Below are 17799 nucleotides of genomic sequence, written 5' to 3'. Positions count from 1 at the left end.
TTAAATCCTAACTCGTTAGCTTATAGTTTTAATAATATCCTTAACTACTTTAGTAAGTTTATAATATAAAAAGTATATAAAGGCTTTAAAACTAGGGCTATAATTATACTATTTATACTAAGGGTTTAAATAATAATATAATAACTACTTATCCTCCTCTTAAGCCTTAGTAATAACTTACTATTTATAACCATATTTATAAAACTTATGCTATTAAATATTAACGCTTTTTATAAGCCTAGGCTTACTAAACTAATTATATTAAAAAATATATTAAATAATTCGGCCTCGAGCTTTATACTTATTCCGCTTTATAATACTAAATTTATTAGCTTTTATAAAATTATTAACTTAGTTAAAAAAAGTATTATAAGTTTATTTTAAATTACTAAGAATTAGTAAGTTTAAGATTTTAGTTATAAAAAGAGAGGAGGATCGGTTATTTAGAATATAATAAGAAGTTATAGTTTAAAAAAACGCTTCGCTTTAAATAGAAAATAGTTATAGAGGTAAATAGGGTAATAAGTTAACTTAAGGACCCTATATTTATTATTATTAACGGATATATTCTTATTATTAAAGTAGTACTATTATTAACTATTAATTAGTCTTAATAACCTATTTAATAAGCTAAAAAGTATTACTAAACTACTCTATTATAAAATAAAAAAGTTACTAAGATTATTCGTTAAGGGGAGAGGGGTTATACTCTAAAAAAAGTTATAAAAGGGTAGTTTACTAAGTTTTTATTATTCTCTTAGGGAAATAATAAGTAAAATATAATATAAGCTCTATATTAAAATAATTATTTATAAGAGGTTACGTATTTTATAATATACTAACTAAAAGCTTAGTAATAAGGTCGTGCTACTTTTTAAAATTACTAATTTTATAAAATTAGCTAACACTAGGGCGGCTACTTTTTAAAAAAAGAAATAATAGTAATTAACTAAATAATAATAAGAGGCTATAATTAATTAATAATCGTTTTTATAAAAAGGGAAGTCTCTTAATAGGGGTATTATTTTAAAATTAGCCTTAGGGAATGTTTCTAACTCTAATTATAAAAGCTATTATAAATAAATATTATAAGTTAGATTTCGAAGCTTAATAATATAACCTAAGTATAAAAAGAGTAAAGGAATAAAAGCTTAGGATATTTTATAAATATTTAATAGAATTTAATTATATTAATAATATTTTTTTAAACTAATTAAAAAGTAAAACGGCGACGCCTATATAAGAGCAACGCCTATATATTAATTTATAACGCCTGTATATTAATTCCCTAACTTTTATAAACTTAATAAAATTATAAAAAAAAACTACTACTTATTACTACTTATTAATAAGACCCTTGCGTAGTTAAATAAGGTAAAAGTATTTACTAAACTAGATATTAAGTAGGCCTTTTACTATATTCACCTCGACCCGGTTTTTAAAAACTTAATAATATTTAGAACTTACTATAAAGTATATAAATATAAAGTAGTACCCTTTAAGCTTTATAATAGGCCGGTTACGTATTAATAATATATAAACGAGATACTAATAAAATACTTAGATAATTTTTATATAGCGTATATAAATAATATCCTAATCTTCTCTAACGACCCCCTTTAATACTAAGAGTACGTTATTAAAATACTAAACTATTTATAAAAAGTAGGTTTATAAGTAGATATTAAGAAGTATAAGTTTAGTATTATTTTTATAAAATACCTAGGCTTCGTAGTTTTTATAAAAGGTATATAGTTTAATAAAAAGAAGGTTTCTATAGTTAGAGACTAGAAGCTACTTATATTACTTAAAAGTATTTAGTTTTTCCTTAGGTTTTATAACTTTTATAAGAGGTTTATAAAGGATTATAGCCGCTTAACTAGGCCCCTTATAAGACTAATAAATAAAGGAGTTCTTTTTAACTTTAATACTAATTATAAAATAGTTTTTAAAGCTATAAAGCTAGTACTAACGTTAGTACTTATTTTTTATTATTTTAAACTAGAGCTATTAATACGGTTAGAAACTAATACTTCTAACTTAGTATGCGCCGGAGTATTATTATAATAATAAGAGGATAATAAGCTATAATACTTAGTAACTTTTTATTTAAAAACTATAAGCGGCGTAGAGCTTAACTATACTATTTATAATAAAAAAATACTAATAATAGTATTATATTTTAAAAAATAGTATACAAAGCTCGTAAGTTATAAATATAAGTTTAATATTATTATAAATTACTAGTTACTACTATTTTTTATAACTAAGTACCTACTTAACTTATAATAAGCTTATTAAGCTAGTACACTAATAAACTTTAATTTTTAAATTTATTACTACCCAGGGAAAGAGAACGTACTAACTAACGCCTTATTATAAAAAATAGAAAATATTTATACTTAGTAAATACTAAAAGAGGCTAATAAGACCTAAGTCCTCTTATTATTAAAATTACTATTTCTTAATATTATAGTAAAGCTACGAGCGTTATTAAGTATTATTATTAACTAACTATAGCTTATAATTAGCTTGCTTATACTAAAGGACGAACTTTAAGGATACTTATTAATAAAAAAGATTTTAAAGCTTAATAAAAACCTTATTATAGCGTCCCTTATATTAATATAAGTACTAGTTATTAAAGGGCGCGAGCGCTAATTTATTTAAAATAATAGATTATTAATAATAAATAAGAAGCTCGTAGTACTTAAAAAAAAGAACTTCTATATTATAATTATTTATAAAGTCTACGAATAAAAGCTCTTCGCTTACTTAGGGCGTAATAAGGTTATAAAAATAATTAAATAATAATACTACTAGCCGGGCTTAATAGTAAATACTTATTAATATATATAAAACTATTATACTTATTACTAATTATAAAAGCTACGTAATAAGCCCCTGGGGGAACTAAGACCGCTCTTAGTACCTAACTACTTATAATAGTACATTTTTATAGACTTTATAACTATCCTTATTAATTAAAAAGGATTTAATAATATCTAAGTAGTAGTAGACTGCCTAAATAAAAGAGTAATATTTATTTCTTATTATAAAACTATTATAATAAAAAATATAAACCGAATATTTTATGAGCGAGTACTACCTATCTTCGGCTTATTAAAAACTATTATATCGGACCGAGGCCCCTAATTTATTTCTAACTTTTAAAAAGAGCTTTATAAAATCTACGGGGTTAAATTATAATTATTAATAGCAAACTACCCATAAATAAATAGCTAGATAGAAGTACTAAACTAATATATTTTATAATAGTTAAAATTACTAGTTAACTAGTACTAAGATAATTAGAGTAATATACTACTTATAATTAACTTTACTTATACTACCCAGCTTAGTAAGACTACGGGGCTATTATTATATAAAGTAGAATTTGGCTATTAGCTACGGCTTTTTTTTAACTAGTCTAAGTAAACTTATTAATTTAGCTTTATAAAAGAGAAGTTAAATTATATTAATACGTAGCGTATAACTTAAAGAATATACGAGGCCTAAGAAACTACTAAGGGTAATATAAAAATTATTTAAATACGATATAAAAAGTATACTAACTACTATTAGCGCCTAGATAACTTAAAACTAAGAGATTAGGTTTTCGTTAATACTTTATATTAAAAGTTTACTAATATAAATAAGTTATAGTAGCTATAAGCTAGACTATAGTTTATTATTAGCGCTAGTTAGGGGGGTATATAGATTATAAAATTACTAACGAATAGCTAAGTATACTTAGTTTTTTACCTAAATAAGTTAAGAAAAGCTACTAACGACTTATTACTTAGGTAAAACTAAGACCTATTATTATTAATTACTAACGATAATAGCGAACTAAAATACGAAGTTTTAGAAATTATTAAATTATATTTATATAAAAGAAAATTATAATACTAAGCGGATTAAAAAGGGTATAATATAAATCTAACTTAGTACGACGTAAAGAGCTTTAGGTATATACTAATAGTACTCTAAGTATTTTACTACTAATACTTAATTACTAAGAGCCCGCTATAAAACCTAAATATATAAATAAAAGCTACTACGGCTAGCAATTTACTATTATTAAGGGACGATAATAATATAATAGTAATAATTATAGCTATAAATTCGTTAAAATAAGGGGTAATTTAGAGGTTTATTTTTTAGTATTATAAATAGTACCTTTTAGTATAAAGGGGGGGGTAATATTATAATAATAAGTACTAGGGCCCTATAGGCCCTATAGCTCGGCCTTAAGCTACGAGGCTAAGCTCTTAATAGTTACGTAACGAGCTAAACCGCTAGGCCTAAAGAGCTAGCTTATTAACTTTTACTTATTATTCTATTTTTTCCCTCTTTATATTAAGTCTTTAGTTAATTAAGTTAATATAGTAGCGTTCTAACCTACCTCGAGATCCCTTTTGTAATACTAATATTTATCCTTTTTATAAATAAAGTATTATTTCTTTTATTACCCTACTTATAAATTAAATCTCTACTTATTTAATAAATCTAGGCCTCCTTATTAATAATTACTATACTTAGTCTCTTTTTTTTTTTTATTATATATTTAGTTAACTTAATACTATTAATAAGGGCCGTTATACTCTTAAAGGTAGGTTTAGTATAATATTCTTATTTTAATATTAAAACTAGATCTTAGCCTTTAGTAGAGCGTTTTATAATTTTTAAGTACTTAATATAAGGTTATTTTTATTTTTAATACGCGCTAAATTATAATATAAAAATATTTAATTTTTTATTTATTAATCCCCTTATTTAGCTAGGTTTTTACTAGCTTATTAATTTAATTAATAAGCTTTTTTAAAATTTTTATTTATAATTTTCTTTTTATTATTCTAACTATAAATATAAAAAAAATTACTTATAATTTAAATAAGAGCTTTAGATTCTTATTATAAATCTCAAAGCGGCTTTAGATTACGTTAATAATACTAAAAAAGTCGTTCTAATCGAGATTACGTACCGCTTCGTAATAATAATTAAAAACTTTACTTATAAATACGATATTAATTACTAAATAATACTAATATTCCCTAATCCCGACTTTTTTATAATAATTATAAAATATCGTTAGGGTTTTCTATAAAACCTCGTACTTCCCCCTAGAATATAATTTTTCTTTTAAAAAGATCTTTTTAAAATCTATAAATTACCTCGTATTTATTATTATATTTTTAATATTTATATATAATCCCTACGTTATTACGTATTATTAATAATTTTAAGTTATTTATCTTTTTTCTTATTAACTAATTAGTACCGAATTTTATATTAATAATAATAACGAGCTATAAATTAAAATAAATAAAATTATTAATTATTATATATCTAGTACTATATTTTATTTCTATATATCTTTTTATAATAATAAATTACCGTTAATAATTATAAAAACAAAATCTAAATTATTTACTCTTTTTTTAAATTTATTAAAATAATTATATATTTTATTAACTTATACTTAGTTCTATAATACAAATTCCCCTTTTATAATCGTTATTACTAAGATTTTATATAGTTTTTATAATTATAATTATGTTAATAATACTCCTCGCTTATAAAAAAATTTATTAACTACTTTTATAATTCCTAAGCTTATACTCGCAAACTATTTATCTAGCTAATAATTAAGGTCGTTTATAATTTCGTAAAATAGGGGTTACCCCTATAGCCCCTATTTTATATAAACCTTAATTAAATAAATTAATACTACGTTAATTTATTTATTATTAAGCTAATCCGTAATTTTATATATCTATATCCCTTAATAATTTAGATTAATATTTATTTATTTATAAAAGATTAGGATTTTATTTAAAATCGGGTTTCTTCCTCTTTTCTTTTACCCTAACTTATTAAAAGTTATATTCTAACTTATACTTATATTAGTAATTATTAACGTATTTAATTTTAATAAGAATATATTTAATTTATATACTAATTATAATAAATCCGTGCTTTTACTATTTAATAAATTTATTAAAGTCTAAGTAATTCTTATTTTCTTTTACTATTTTATTACTACTCTCGTTTTTACTATCTTTAGTAATTATTACTATTTTTTTAAATTACTAGCTATTATAATTATTAAAATCCTCTTTTTTATTTAGTATAAAAAAGTAAGCTTTAGTAGCTCCTTTTTTTAATAATAGCGGTAAACGTTTATATTACTATAAAAAGATATAATAATTAGTTTTAGGATTTTTACTAATTATTAATTTTTATTATTTTTTATATTTCTAACTTCCTAAGCCTCGTACTTTTTATAATTTTTAAATTATTTCTTTTTTTAACTTACTTGTTTTAAAGTAGTATTTTAAAAAAATAGTTAAAAATAAATACTAAGCGGCTCGTAAAAGAGCTAAATAAGCTATTAAGAGCTAAATAGGCTATTAAGTATAGTTAATAAAGTTAAGCTCTTTTTTTTATAAAATCGAGGACTTAAAAAACTTATTAAAAATACTTATTACTTCGTTATTTATACTAAATAGGGTTAATTATTTTAGAGGTTTTTTTTTATAGCTTCTTAATATCTTATTGTATATTTTTTAAATAGTTTTTTTTATAGCTTAATTATTATTAAGTAATTATTACTTATTAATAATCCTTTTTATTACTTAGTTAATTTTTTAAAATTAATAATCTCGTATTAAGAGCTTAGTATAAAAAAGGAGCTCCTTAATAACTTTTTAAAAAAACCTTTTTTTTCCTTTTAGAGCTATATTTTTTTAGCCTTTTCTTAAGCTAATTATAACTTTAATAAGAGGTTATAAAACTATTTTAAAATAGCTACTTTTTTTTTAAATTAATCTCTAAAATCTACAATATTCTTAACTTAATATTATTAAGATTTTTAAATTTTTTTTTTTTTTATTAAACTATTTTCTATATTATATTCCTAAGTAATACTTAGGGAGTAGTTAAGGGGGTTATAAAAAGATTATTTAAATTATAAGCTTTAAAATCGTATTTATAAAATCTTTATAATATTAAGCCTTTTTATATATTATAAATCTCTTAGCTTAATAACTCTTATATAGGTTTTTATTATACTTATTAAAAATATTTATATTTAAAAATCCCTTTTTTTAATTACGCAGTACTTTTTTATATTATATTGTTAAGCTTATTTATTATATTAATTAATTAAGTAAATAGCTACTACATAAGTATTTCTTTTTATTAATTTAATTAGTTAATTTTTAATTACGAGCTAGTTATAAAAAAGTTATTTAATAAAAAAGCTATTTAAAGCGATAGTAAAAGATTAGTTACTTAAGTAGTTTTATTAATTAATATAGTTTAATATAATAAACGTCGACCTCTCATAAGTAATAAGGGGCTATAATTATTTAATTTTATATAATATTTAAAAATCGCCTCCTTTTTTATTTATTTTTATAAAATTAATTAGTATAAATCTCTTATCCTATATAGTATTAAGAGGTCGTTTCTTTTATATAGCGAGATACCTTATTAATTTATAATAATAAAATTTAATTACTAATTAGTATTAGTATTCCTATTATAAAATAACTAGTTCGAACCGTAGGTTAATAAAGAGATTAATTAAACTATATAAATTTTTATATAGGTATAAAAAGGAGGTTCTAACTATAGGTTAGGCTAGCTATAATAATTATAAATAGGGCCCCTAATTAGCCCCTGCGTAGTTAGCCGTATACCGCGGTCGAATTAGACTTCTAATTCGATAAGAGAAGGCCCTGTTGCCATGACTTTTACCTCGATGAGAGGCGAAGATTAATAAATAGAGCTACGGTAAAAGTATTGTAGTGAATGTGGCTGTTGGCAACGGTCTATTGCACGCTAACTGACAAATATCACTGTGATAACTGGCAAGTGAAAGAGAACCTAGCTTTGGGGGTATTATTAGATGAAAACAGGTCTGTAGATTTTGTCGTGATCAAACACGTGACGTCTCGTAGACAAAAAATAGGGCGTTATTCGCGTCTCAGCAGCTGGCGGTCAGTCTGGTGGTCGGTGAGGTGAATGCCGTCGAAGAAGTGAGCACCCGCCTACAGTGAGTACGAGACAAACTTCCTTCCCATCGCTTCTTCACCCTTGCCGCCCACCCGAATTCCCTTTTACATCACTGAGTCTTGAAAATCCATTGGTCTTCTCTCTCTTTCCCGCTTTAAATCTTTGGTTTTTTTTTTTTTTTTTCCGTTTCCGCTTTCCAGACAGAATCGCGGTCGCAGATCGTGGCCGACGTGAGAATGCCTTCAATTGCAGACATTCCTTGCGAGCTGGTGTCATCCATTCTGCGAAGCCTGGACGATTTTGAGACTCTTACCTCAGCTTTGCTCGCATGTCGCCATATTTATACCTCCTTCAAGCAGATAGCTGGCACTGAGTTGGCCATTCTTCGTCGGAAAATCGGGCTAGACCTACTCCCATATGCCGTCGCGTCTTTGGAAGCGTCAAGACTAAAGCCAAGCCCAGGTGACGATAGTTCCATCCGCGCCTTACTCGACCTACTCTACGATAACCCTTCACAGTTGGTGGCCAGAACCGCTTCGATATCTTCAGAATTCTTGCGAAGCATGTCGCGCAAGCATGACTGGGTGACTACTCTAGCACTCAGTTATGCGGCAGAAGCCAGAATTCACCTCTCCTCTGACATCGCAGCATCACCAGAGGCCGTCGATCTGTCTCCTTCCGAGTACATCCGCTTCTGTCGTGCCTTCTATCGCGTCGACTTATTCTACCTCCTTTTCGGCGCGGTCGGAAACTTCAACGGACTGTCCGGAATGGGAAACTTGCTCTTCCACAGACATCCGCCGTGGGTGAATGAACAGCTTGGCTGCGTACATGACTTCATTGAGGACAAGTTTCTTGAAGGTAAGTTGCTTGGGTACCACAATCTGTTCCGATTCATTCACCCATATATATTTGACCAGCTTCCATCGACGTCCTTGCCCACGATGTCACTTTCGGCGAATATGAGATCGACTATTTGACGACCGGCAGAGATAACATGATGATACAGTCATGGGCTAGTACTCTCTACCAATCGTGAAACTGAATACGTTTCTAGTATGCGACTGTACTACTGATTGGATGTCATAAAGCTCTCTCACGGACTCGACTTCCTCCGTCGTTTGATATTGAGAACGTCTCGAGAGTCTGAGCGAGTGCTACTTGAATAGGCATTCAATGCCGGCACGACTAATCTTCCCGATGCGTCTGGGTGTATCATGGATGACCATGCTTACAACAACACCGACTTGGAAGACCTCAGTGCATCTGAGCTTGCGACGATAATTCCCGTCTGCGAGAACGTTTGCAACACGGATAAGGGCCTTACGCGGGTTGGTATGCGGCTAACACTTTTGTGCCGCCGCCTTGCTGGGTCTACAGACCCGAGAACAATTGGCCGAGGAGACGTGCATACGTCTTTGGGATTGGGTCTACATTCGAGGGCCCGACGTTCTGGAGCTGTTTGCCATCGCCAGACGTGAAGACGATGGTCCTTCCGCTGAAGCATTGGAGGAGATAAAAATCCTTCAAGCAGAGATCCTTGATCTGGCAGACATCGACCATGACGTCTTGGAGCAAAGGATACACCAATCACAATCTTTAGCCAGGCCAGTAGCGGGATGCTCAATAGCATGTCGCAGGTTCTGATGGTTTACCAAGTATGTAGCAAGGCAAGAAACCATAGATCATAAACATGAAATGCAAAAGATAGTCTCCTGTGTATCGCGCAGCTTCCGATCACATTTGGGTCGAAACGACAGCTTGGAAACTAGGAAATGAAATCGACATGTCGGAACTGGCCATGGTCAAGCAAGCAAAATGTCGCATGCAGTTGAGTTTGGTTCAGAGAGGTCTACACATCGGACGTGGGTCCGGACCTTCAAATCGGAATGAGCTTAGTCATGCACCGGTCCTCGGTGAATTGACCCCAACGTTCACCGAGACGAGAAGCTCCCCAAAAAAGCCCACGATCTACACGAAACAACGTCACCGGCAGGCCATTGCAGCCACATGTCTTCTCATATCAAGCTCTCGCGGCTAAATCTGCGGCCATTGAGCTCAAGATGCAGCGCGCAAGCTACGCGACAGCAGAGACGATCTCATCATGACTTCAATCACTTTGTGTGCCGGTCAGGTACGAGGCAGCTCACCCATCCCTCCTCGATTGTGCCAGAGCTAATAGGAAAGCCGCAGATGCCTCCGAAGCTACACTCCAATCGCCGAACAAATTCAAGTTAGCGGTAAAGGACAATATCGCGACCGAAGGGCTGCCGACAACATGCTCCTCCGCCATCCTCTCCTCCCACGAAAGCCCCTACGAGGCCACCATCGTGCGCCAGCTCCGGAAACGAGGTGCTCAAGTCGTAGGGAAGACAAACATGGATGAATTCGGCATGGGATCCCACTCGCTGAACTCGATCCACGGGCCTGTACTCAATTCGCTGTCTGCGACGCCGACCTCTGCTGGCGGAAGCTCAGGAGGCAGCGCGGTTGCGGTTCAGACAAGCGAAGCGGACGTCGCGCTCGGGACGGATACGGGCGGTTCAATTCGCCTTCCTGCGGCGTACTGCGGTGTGGTTGGATATAAGCCCTCCTATGGCATGCTGTCGAGGTTCGGGGTTGTTCCGTATGCGAACTCCTTGGATACCGTTGGTCTGCTTGCTAGGGATGTTGATGTTATCGAGGATTTGATGTTCAGCACGGGACTGGACGCGGAACATGACTCCCAGGACCCGACATCCTTGTCAAAGAGCTTTCGAAAGAAGCAGCAGAGTCAAGCGGCCACTGGTCGGTCACGGCTACGCATCGGCATTCCTCTAGAATACAATATCGAGGAATTGGATCCCAAGATCAAAGCAGCCTGGTCTGACGCAGCAGACCTTTTGCAGAAATCCGGCATAGAGGTGGTTCCGGTATCATTACCGTCCACAAAGCACGCTCTATCAGCATACTACGTCATCGCACCGGCAGAAGCATCTTCCAACCTCGCCAAGTACGACGGCGTCCGCTACGGCACCCGCGGCGACGAGAGCGATGGCGCTGGCGAGGTTCTCTACTCCAAGACTCGCGGTCTTGGCTTCGGCGAGGAAGTCAGACGCCGCATCCTCCTCGGCGCCTACAGCTTGAGCTCCGAGGCAATGGACAACTACTTTATCCAAGCCCAGCGGGTGCGCAAGCTCGTCCAGCGAGACTTTGACCGCGTCTTTAGGCTGGAGAACCCCCTCTACGACGAACAGCAGTTCGACTTAAGCGATATGAAGGATGAGGTCGAGCTTCAGGATAAACTCGGCCCTTCGCAGGTGGACTTCTTGTTGTGTCCTACTGCGCCGACGTTTGCACCGCGTATTGAGGATATCAAGCGGCAGACACCAGTGCAGGTATACATGAATGATGTCTTTACAGTGCCGGCCAGTCTCGCTGGGCTGCCGGCCATCAGCATCCCTGCCAAGATCAAGTCGGAGGATGAAGAGGTGGACGGTAGCCGGCGTGTGGCGGGTCTTCAGCTGATCGGTCAGTACTGGGATGACAAGCGGTTGCTCAGCGTGGCCAAGAATCTCCTTAGCCAGTTACTTGCTTGATCATAAGTCAATCGCCAGAAGGCTGGCAAGCACTGTGTAAGAATACGCGTCGCCGTGTGAGAGGCGGCGCTCTGGAAAAGTGTACTGTACAGTAGAATACAAATGGAATATACCCTGGGGGATCAGCCCACCCACCCTTTCATCCGATACCTCAACGCCACGAGAGAAGCCCCTATAGGTCTACTCACTTCCATTCTCGTCACCAGCACAGCAGGCGCCCTCTAGGTCGGGGGTCAGGTCAAACTGTGGCGTGGGTGGTGGAATAGTTAATGGTCACCAATTATTCACGCCAACCAGCCTACTCGACGACAGGCTTAGCGAGTACCCGAGTTCGAATCCCAGCATGAGCGCCAGAGATGTAGCCCCCAGTTCAGCACCGGGGGGGTGAACTCTTTTGTCTTTTGCATCTCTAAATAATTAGTCATTATTGTATTATACGTTGATGAGATAGAGATTCCTCGAGCACTAAAGTCCATCTGCGTCATACATTCAAACCATGCTTTTGTCTATTTCGTACTCTGCTCGGTAGGAGCGAGAGATTGGGTATCATTCTTCGCCTTCGCCATATACTCAAGGTGACCGGTTTTTGCTTCTAGACCTCGATCTGGACCTCGACCTTTCCACATCCATCGGCTCCCCAGCAGTGCTCCTATCCTCTGCCACCTCCCCTTCCGACTCGTCCGCCCCATTCGCTCCCGCATGCTCCTCCTCATTGTCTTCCTCATCATCCAGGAGCTCGTCAATATCGCCCAACGGACTAATCCTCTCCTCAAGCTCGCCCAAATCCACCAAGTCAACCCTTTTAGGCAACTCCCTGAAACTCGTCGCGCACACCCTCGTCTTGGTCAACAAATCATCCACAAAGTCATCCATAAACGTCAAACTCGTTCCCGCCCTCCCCTTCCTCCTCAACTTCCTCCGATCCTCCAAAAACGGCTCCAGCAACAGGTACACGTCCTTCGCCTTCCTCGTCATGCGCACGTAGAAACACGCCAGCGCGCGCAGGTACTTGAACTTGTCCCCGCCGAACCCCAGGTACGTCTCCAGCACCTCGTCCGACGGCGCGAGCTGCAGCAGCTTGAAGGCGAGGCACAGGAACGGCGTGGGCTTCTGCGTGACGCCCGAGGTGCCGCCTATAAACGTGACGTGCTCCACGACGCGGTCCACAATGTCGGCCTCGTTGACGGCGAAGCACTGCTCTTTGTAGAAGTAAGAGTCGATGATGCGCTCGCGGACCGCCTTTTCCATGATTGTCGCCGGGTTCTCGCCGTTGGGGGCTAGGGAGGCCGAGGAGCCGCGTTCGTCGAGGAAGCGCCGCTCGTCGGCGTAGACGAGATCGGGTTTGCTCATCTTTGCGATTTGTGTCTCTTTTTTTCCGTGAAAAGGGTAATACGGTATCGTCGTTAAGGTTACGGTGTACGGCCTTGCGAATCGATTGTGATGCGGGAGGTGTCGATGGAGATTAGGATTGAGTGGAATTGGAAAGTCGCGATTTGTCGAGGGTAGCTCTTCGGGTAGTGGGGTGGGCAGTGATGCGACGGGAGCTTTCACGAGTGACGCAGGTTGGAAAAGTTGGGATGTCGTTGCCAAATTGAAAAGGCGCTTATCGATTGTTGCCGTGCGAACCAAGTAAACAGCCCACTTCCGAGTTCACGCTCACGCCGCGCACCTCTAACGACTACGACGCTGGCCAAGGGTGAAAAGCCGACGCCATCATCGAAGCTCTAAATCATCCTCAAATCATTCAAACCATCTATGAAAATCTACTTGAAGTGTTGAAAATATCAAAAACGACCATATATTCATCACAAAATTCCACAGTTTGCTGCCATGGTGCTCCTCACCTCGTCCCAAGTCTCCGTCCTCATCTCCTCAGCCATCGGTAACACCCGCTCTTCCCCCCGTTCCCGCATTCCAGTCCCGCACTCCCAAATCAGACAGAACAAACAGGCTAACCTCAGCAAATGCGTTCCTGCGCGCGAGGCGGCAAGCCGCGTTTGCGTGCAAACGCAATTTCCGTAAATTCAACAGTCGTCTCATGTACCGCGGCCCTCTTTCTTAGTGGCTACGTAATCCAGCAACGCACGCTGAGCCAGCTGCGCCAGGCCATCAAACCCGAAACGCGACCCTCTCCAAAGGCGTCGTACTACGTGCCCGAGCATCTCAAGGACGCAGCAGGCAACGGGCAGATTGTGCCGCTCTACGGGGGCGCGAACGGGAGGCAGGAGCAGATCATCATCGAGGTGAACCCAACGGTGCCCGACAAGCAACAGCAGGAGCAGCCGCAGCAGCAATCAAAGAAACAAAAGGCCGGACAAAAAGCAGCGGGATGGACGTCCGACATGTGGCAAAAGATGATGGGGCCGTCGGAAAAGGAGGATAAGGGCGGAGTCAGCAGGGAGGACTTGGAGAAGATGGACGAGAGGGAGAGGAATATCAACGGGTGGAACGTCAAGGACCAAGCGAACCCGGACCCCGAAGCGTCGAACCAGAAGCCCATCAGCCGGGCCGAGAGACGGCGTTTGATCAAGGAAGAGCTGAGGCGGCTGTCGGAGAGCGAAGAGAGGGTGTACTACCAGCGACGATTGTGGTAGATATGACGTTGGGATGGGATATATATGGGACATGAATTGCGGTTTCCATGAGTATACATATGGGAACTTTGGCGTTGTTGAGGTTTTTGGGAGATTGATTATGAGTGATGTTAACGAATTCGATATATATAGGTCGATTATGTATACTCATGTAGATAGGAGACGTCGCATCGGAGCAAACGAAACTAAGAGATGTTGCTGGACCCGATCAATATGAGCGTTTATATTGATGTGCCGAGAGGACTACCTGAAATACACATACCAAACAATCATTTTCATCAAAGCCAACCCCACCACGGCCCGCGAGCCGGATTCATGCCTTCGTCAGCGTTGTCGAATCATCATGTCTCTCCCAATGTACCCTGAACGCCAAACCCCAAAGTAATGCGATTTCAAACGCAGCCAACGCCTATTCTTTTCCTTCATGCCGACAAAGCTTAAGCGTGGCGGTTGGCGGCATCTTCAAACGCCTCTCTCTGCATTCTCTCCAGCTCCTCAAGGGGAATCTGGCTGTTTTGGAACTTGTTTGCCTTCTTTTCACGGCCCTGTATAGGTTGTCAATGACCAAATGTTCTTGTGTGTGTGATTGTGTGCTGGGTGGCCCAAAGTCTCGACATACCTTTTGCACTTCTTTGTGCTCTGCGGCGGCCTCTAGCACGGCCGGGACGTAGTCTGCGAAACCCAGTTGCTCGAGGGCCTTGGTGATGTGATCGCACGCGATGGTCTTCTTTGCCTCCTTCTCTGAGATCTCGTTGGCTTCCGAGGAGATGAGGGTGATGAACTCGACGCAGCACTCAATAAGCAGGTCACGAGCCTCCTTGGCGAAGGCAACGCCAGCTGAGGGCGGCAGAATCTCGGTGACGATCTTTTGGACGGTGGCTGTGTGGCATATTAGCTTGAAATTCTCCGACGAAGTGGGGAGCAAGAGATGCACCACGAGAGCAAGCATCTCTTGGGGGTGGAGTCACGTACCCTTGGGCAAGGACAAGTCATCGTTGCCTAGTAAAGTCATGTCAGCATTTCAGGTTCAAGAATCAGGCTGAGCGAACCCCGAAAGATACCCAGGCAGTATATACGCCCGTAAGTGTCCCTCACACTGAACGACATGTTGGTTGTGAGGAAGTGCAATGAGACCGTCGCATGATACAGACAAAGCTGCGTCATGCAACGTCATTTACATGGACCATCGGTAGGATCGGGGTGCTCTTGCAGAGAATGCGCATGTCGCTTTGTAGGCCCGGCAGTGAGGACCAGGCAGGCACAAGGGCGGAGCAAAGTAGAAGCCTCATGAAGAGCGCCCGAGTGCGAAAGGAAAGGATGAACTTCACTTACCCGCAATATCGTGGTCAGACATGGTTGTGGTATGAGACGACAGTGTCGATGAAACTGGAAAAGTTGGCTAGATTGAGAAACGTGGTCGATTTTGTTTGCTTTTCAACAAGTATTAGGCTTTGGCCTTGGCAGAGATGAGAGACTGCAGGAAAGAGTCGTGATATTCTTGTGTCGACCGTTGACTTATACGGAAATTGGTAGTTGGTGGTGAAGAAGACGCGGTGGCGGGGTGGACATGCAATTTGATTAGGTAGGCTAATCGCCGACTTTGTAGGTCTGGCTCACTCAGTCTCCGGCCGTGTGTTTGGTGGGGTCTTTTATGCTCCTTGGGATGCGGGACATCGAGTGCATTTGAACCCCCCGCGCACCTTGAGGAAGCAGGGGCCACTGAGCCACAGAGTGAAGGCTCAGTCACTGCCTGGTCCCGCCTTGGTGGGGCGCACTTTTTACACCACGGTCAAATTCCATTCAGGGACGGGACAGCGGTGCGCCGGTGAAAGATACCTCCGTGGCTCCGTGATGCACGGACCAACAGACCCCAATCACTCCAAATTTTTTCTTAGCCTTAAAAGACGAGATATTCTGCGATGGTTCAGCCTCTTCTTCTTTTTCGCATCAGCAAACAGCAGAGCTCAGAAAACAGCCATGCGTTCTTATTTCAGAGCAGGCGGCGACTCTGCTGATTGCTTGGATTGAACTTGGTAGGTCTTTCCCCTTCTCTCTTTCCCGCCCTCCCCTCGATATGATGAGTCTTGTTGTCGCCCCAAACTTACGAGGAATAACTCCCCTCATAGTGGTGAATGACCTTCCTGCCAAACGGAAACGCCTGATCTGTCACCATGAATCATTCTTTCTCTGCAGTTCTAGCCTTTAGATCGGATTGCTAACAATGATTTCAGGAAGTGCAAGCGCTTACTACCAATTCAATCGATTCACTGCTATGGCCGAATGAGCCAGCAACAATGGACAACTCTAGATACTGAACAGCCGAGTCGCACGGCTTGAGAACCTGGGTGCCAGACCATGTCTGCTATTGTGTCGGTTATTGCGGGCTTTGCTCACTATATCATGCCCGTAGATCTCCAGTTCAAGGTAAGCCGCAGACGCGAGAATTTCTTTCAAGTTCGCCTGTAAAGGCTTGCCAGTGATGATGAAACATATTCCATGCTAATCCTGAATAAACAATGTGGAATAACATATGAGCTTTTCATCTTTCATCTGAGGCATCTTGTTACCAATGTTTTTCTATCTACACTTCTATGGCAAAGCAGTTGCTAACAATCAATCTCTAGTGAACTTCTCTACTCCGCATCATGATACGCTGAAAGCTCTCCGGCTTGCCATTTGAAGTACTTGCCCGAAAGGTCGTGCTGAGGCTTGACGACGAACCGCGCCATGACGCTGCCGGGCTGCTCAGGCTTGAACAGCTCTCCCTTGTCGAACGCAGATACGAAAGAGGTGTGGTCCTTGTCGGCCATGTGCCCGGCTCCTGTGTCGCGGATGACCTTTTGCATGGCTGTGTCGACGCGGCCTGGGCTCATGGCGATGCTGGTGATGTCGGGTTCCTCTACTGCCAAGTGTGCAGAGAGGTGGTTCATGGCGGCCTTGGAAGTACCGTAAGCTCCCCATGCGGCGTATGCGCCAGTGGCTGCGCCGGATGACACCCAGAGGACGCAGCCCTTGGACTTGCGCAGCTCGGACAGAGATGATTGGACCTTAAGATGATCAGGTTAGAGAGAGTAGTAGAAAAATGAATCAGAGTTTTCACTCACCAATGCGAGCCCACTAAACACGTTGATGTCGTATGCCTTTTTCCATTCCTCGATTGATGAGTCTGCTATGCGGGTGACGGGCTCTAGGACGCCGTGGTTGATGACAAGTCCATCAATCTTGCCAAAGGCCTTGACTGCAGCCTCGGCGATCTTTGGGATTGTCTGCATTCATTGTCAATTCTGAAATCTTTATCGGAGCCATGTTTTAGTCCTACCTTGAGATCCCCCAAGTCTCCGGCAACATACTCGACCTGTCCGGGATGAGCAGCCTTCAGAGCCTCCAACTGATCCTTGGACCTCGCCGCCAAGACAACCTTGTGGGATTCCTTGATGAGGTGCTGGGCGATGGCAAGACCAATGCCTCGGCTGGCTCCGGTCACGATAATCACCTTGGAGGACATATTGTGTGCTATGGTCTGCTTTGCGAGAGATGCAAAGTTGAGTTTGGTGGCTGTTCCCAGGTTTATTTCCGACTTATGATCAAGGAAATGGATGCAG

The 17799-nt window shown here is 38.8% G+C and overlaps 5 protein-coding genes across 5 annotated transcripts; 2 read left to right on the top strand and 3 right to left on the bottom strand.

Moving 5' to 3' along the window:
• Positions 1–8261: 8261 nt before the first annotated feature.
• CTAM01_13458 (uncharacterized protein) lies at positions 8262–11603 on the top strand (the record flags this gene model as incomplete). The annotated part of the gene is made up of 4 exons (XM_060529461.1): positions 8262–8886; positions 9280–9360; positions 9601–9683; positions 10260–11603. 4 exons carry the CDS (start codon positions 8262–8264, stop codon positions 11601–11603), a joined length of 2133 nt encoding a protein of 710 aa, XP_060375952.1.
• Positions 11604–12173: 570 nt separating this feature from the next.
• Positions 12174–12953, bottom strand: CTAM01_13457 (PRP38 family protein; the record flags this gene model as incomplete). Its single annotated transcript, XM_060529460.1, has 1 exon — positions 12174–12953. One exon carries the CDS (start codon positions 12951–12953, stop codon positions 12174–12176), a length of 780 nt encoding a protein of 259 aa, XP_060375951.1.
• A 614-nt stretch (positions 12954–13567) lies between these two features.
• Positions 13568–14197, top strand: CTAM01_13456 (uncharacterized protein; the record flags this gene model as incomplete). Its single annotated transcript, XM_060529459.1, has 1 exon — positions 13568–14197. The coding sequence occupies one exon, from the start codon at positions 13568–13570 to the stop codon at positions 14195–14197; it is 630 nt and encodes a 209-aa protein (XP_060375950.1).
• A 437-nt stretch (positions 14198–14634) lies between these two features.
• On the bottom strand, positions 14635–15551 carry CTAM01_13455 (TATA-binding protein-associated phosphoprotein; the record flags this gene model as incomplete). Its single annotated transcript, XM_060529458.1, has 4 exons — positions 14635–14742; positions 14817–15076; positions 15170–15196; positions 15530–15551. The coding sequence occupies 4 exons, from the start codon at positions 15549–15551 to the stop codon at positions 14635–14637; spliced, it is 417 nt and encodes a 138-aa protein (XP_060375949.1).
• A 1279-nt stretch (positions 15552–16830) lies between these two features.
• On the bottom strand, positions 16831–17702 carry CTAM01_13454 (short-chain dehydrogenase; the record flags this gene model as incomplete). The annotated part of the gene is made up of 3 exons (XM_060529457.1): positions 16831–17244; positions 17302–17463; positions 17517–17702. The coding sequence occupies 3 exons, from the start codon at positions 17700–17702 to the stop codon at positions 16831–16833; spliced, it is 762 nt and encodes a 253-aa protein (XP_060375948.1).
• Between the last annotated feature and the right edge of the window lie 97 nt (positions 17703–17799).

Source organism: Colletotrichum tamarilloi (genome assembly GCF_030869305.1).
Source record: "Colletotrichum tamarilloi strain Tom-12 chromosome Unknown Scaffold_96.1, whole genome shotgun sequence".
Taxonomy (NCBI): domain Eukaryota; kingdom Fungi; phylum Ascomycota; class Sordariomycetes; order Glomerellales; family Glomerellaceae; genus Colletotrichum; species Colletotrichum tamarilloi.
Note: the sequence above shows the minus strand (reverse complement) of the source record. Positions and strands in the feature narration are given on the sequence as shown.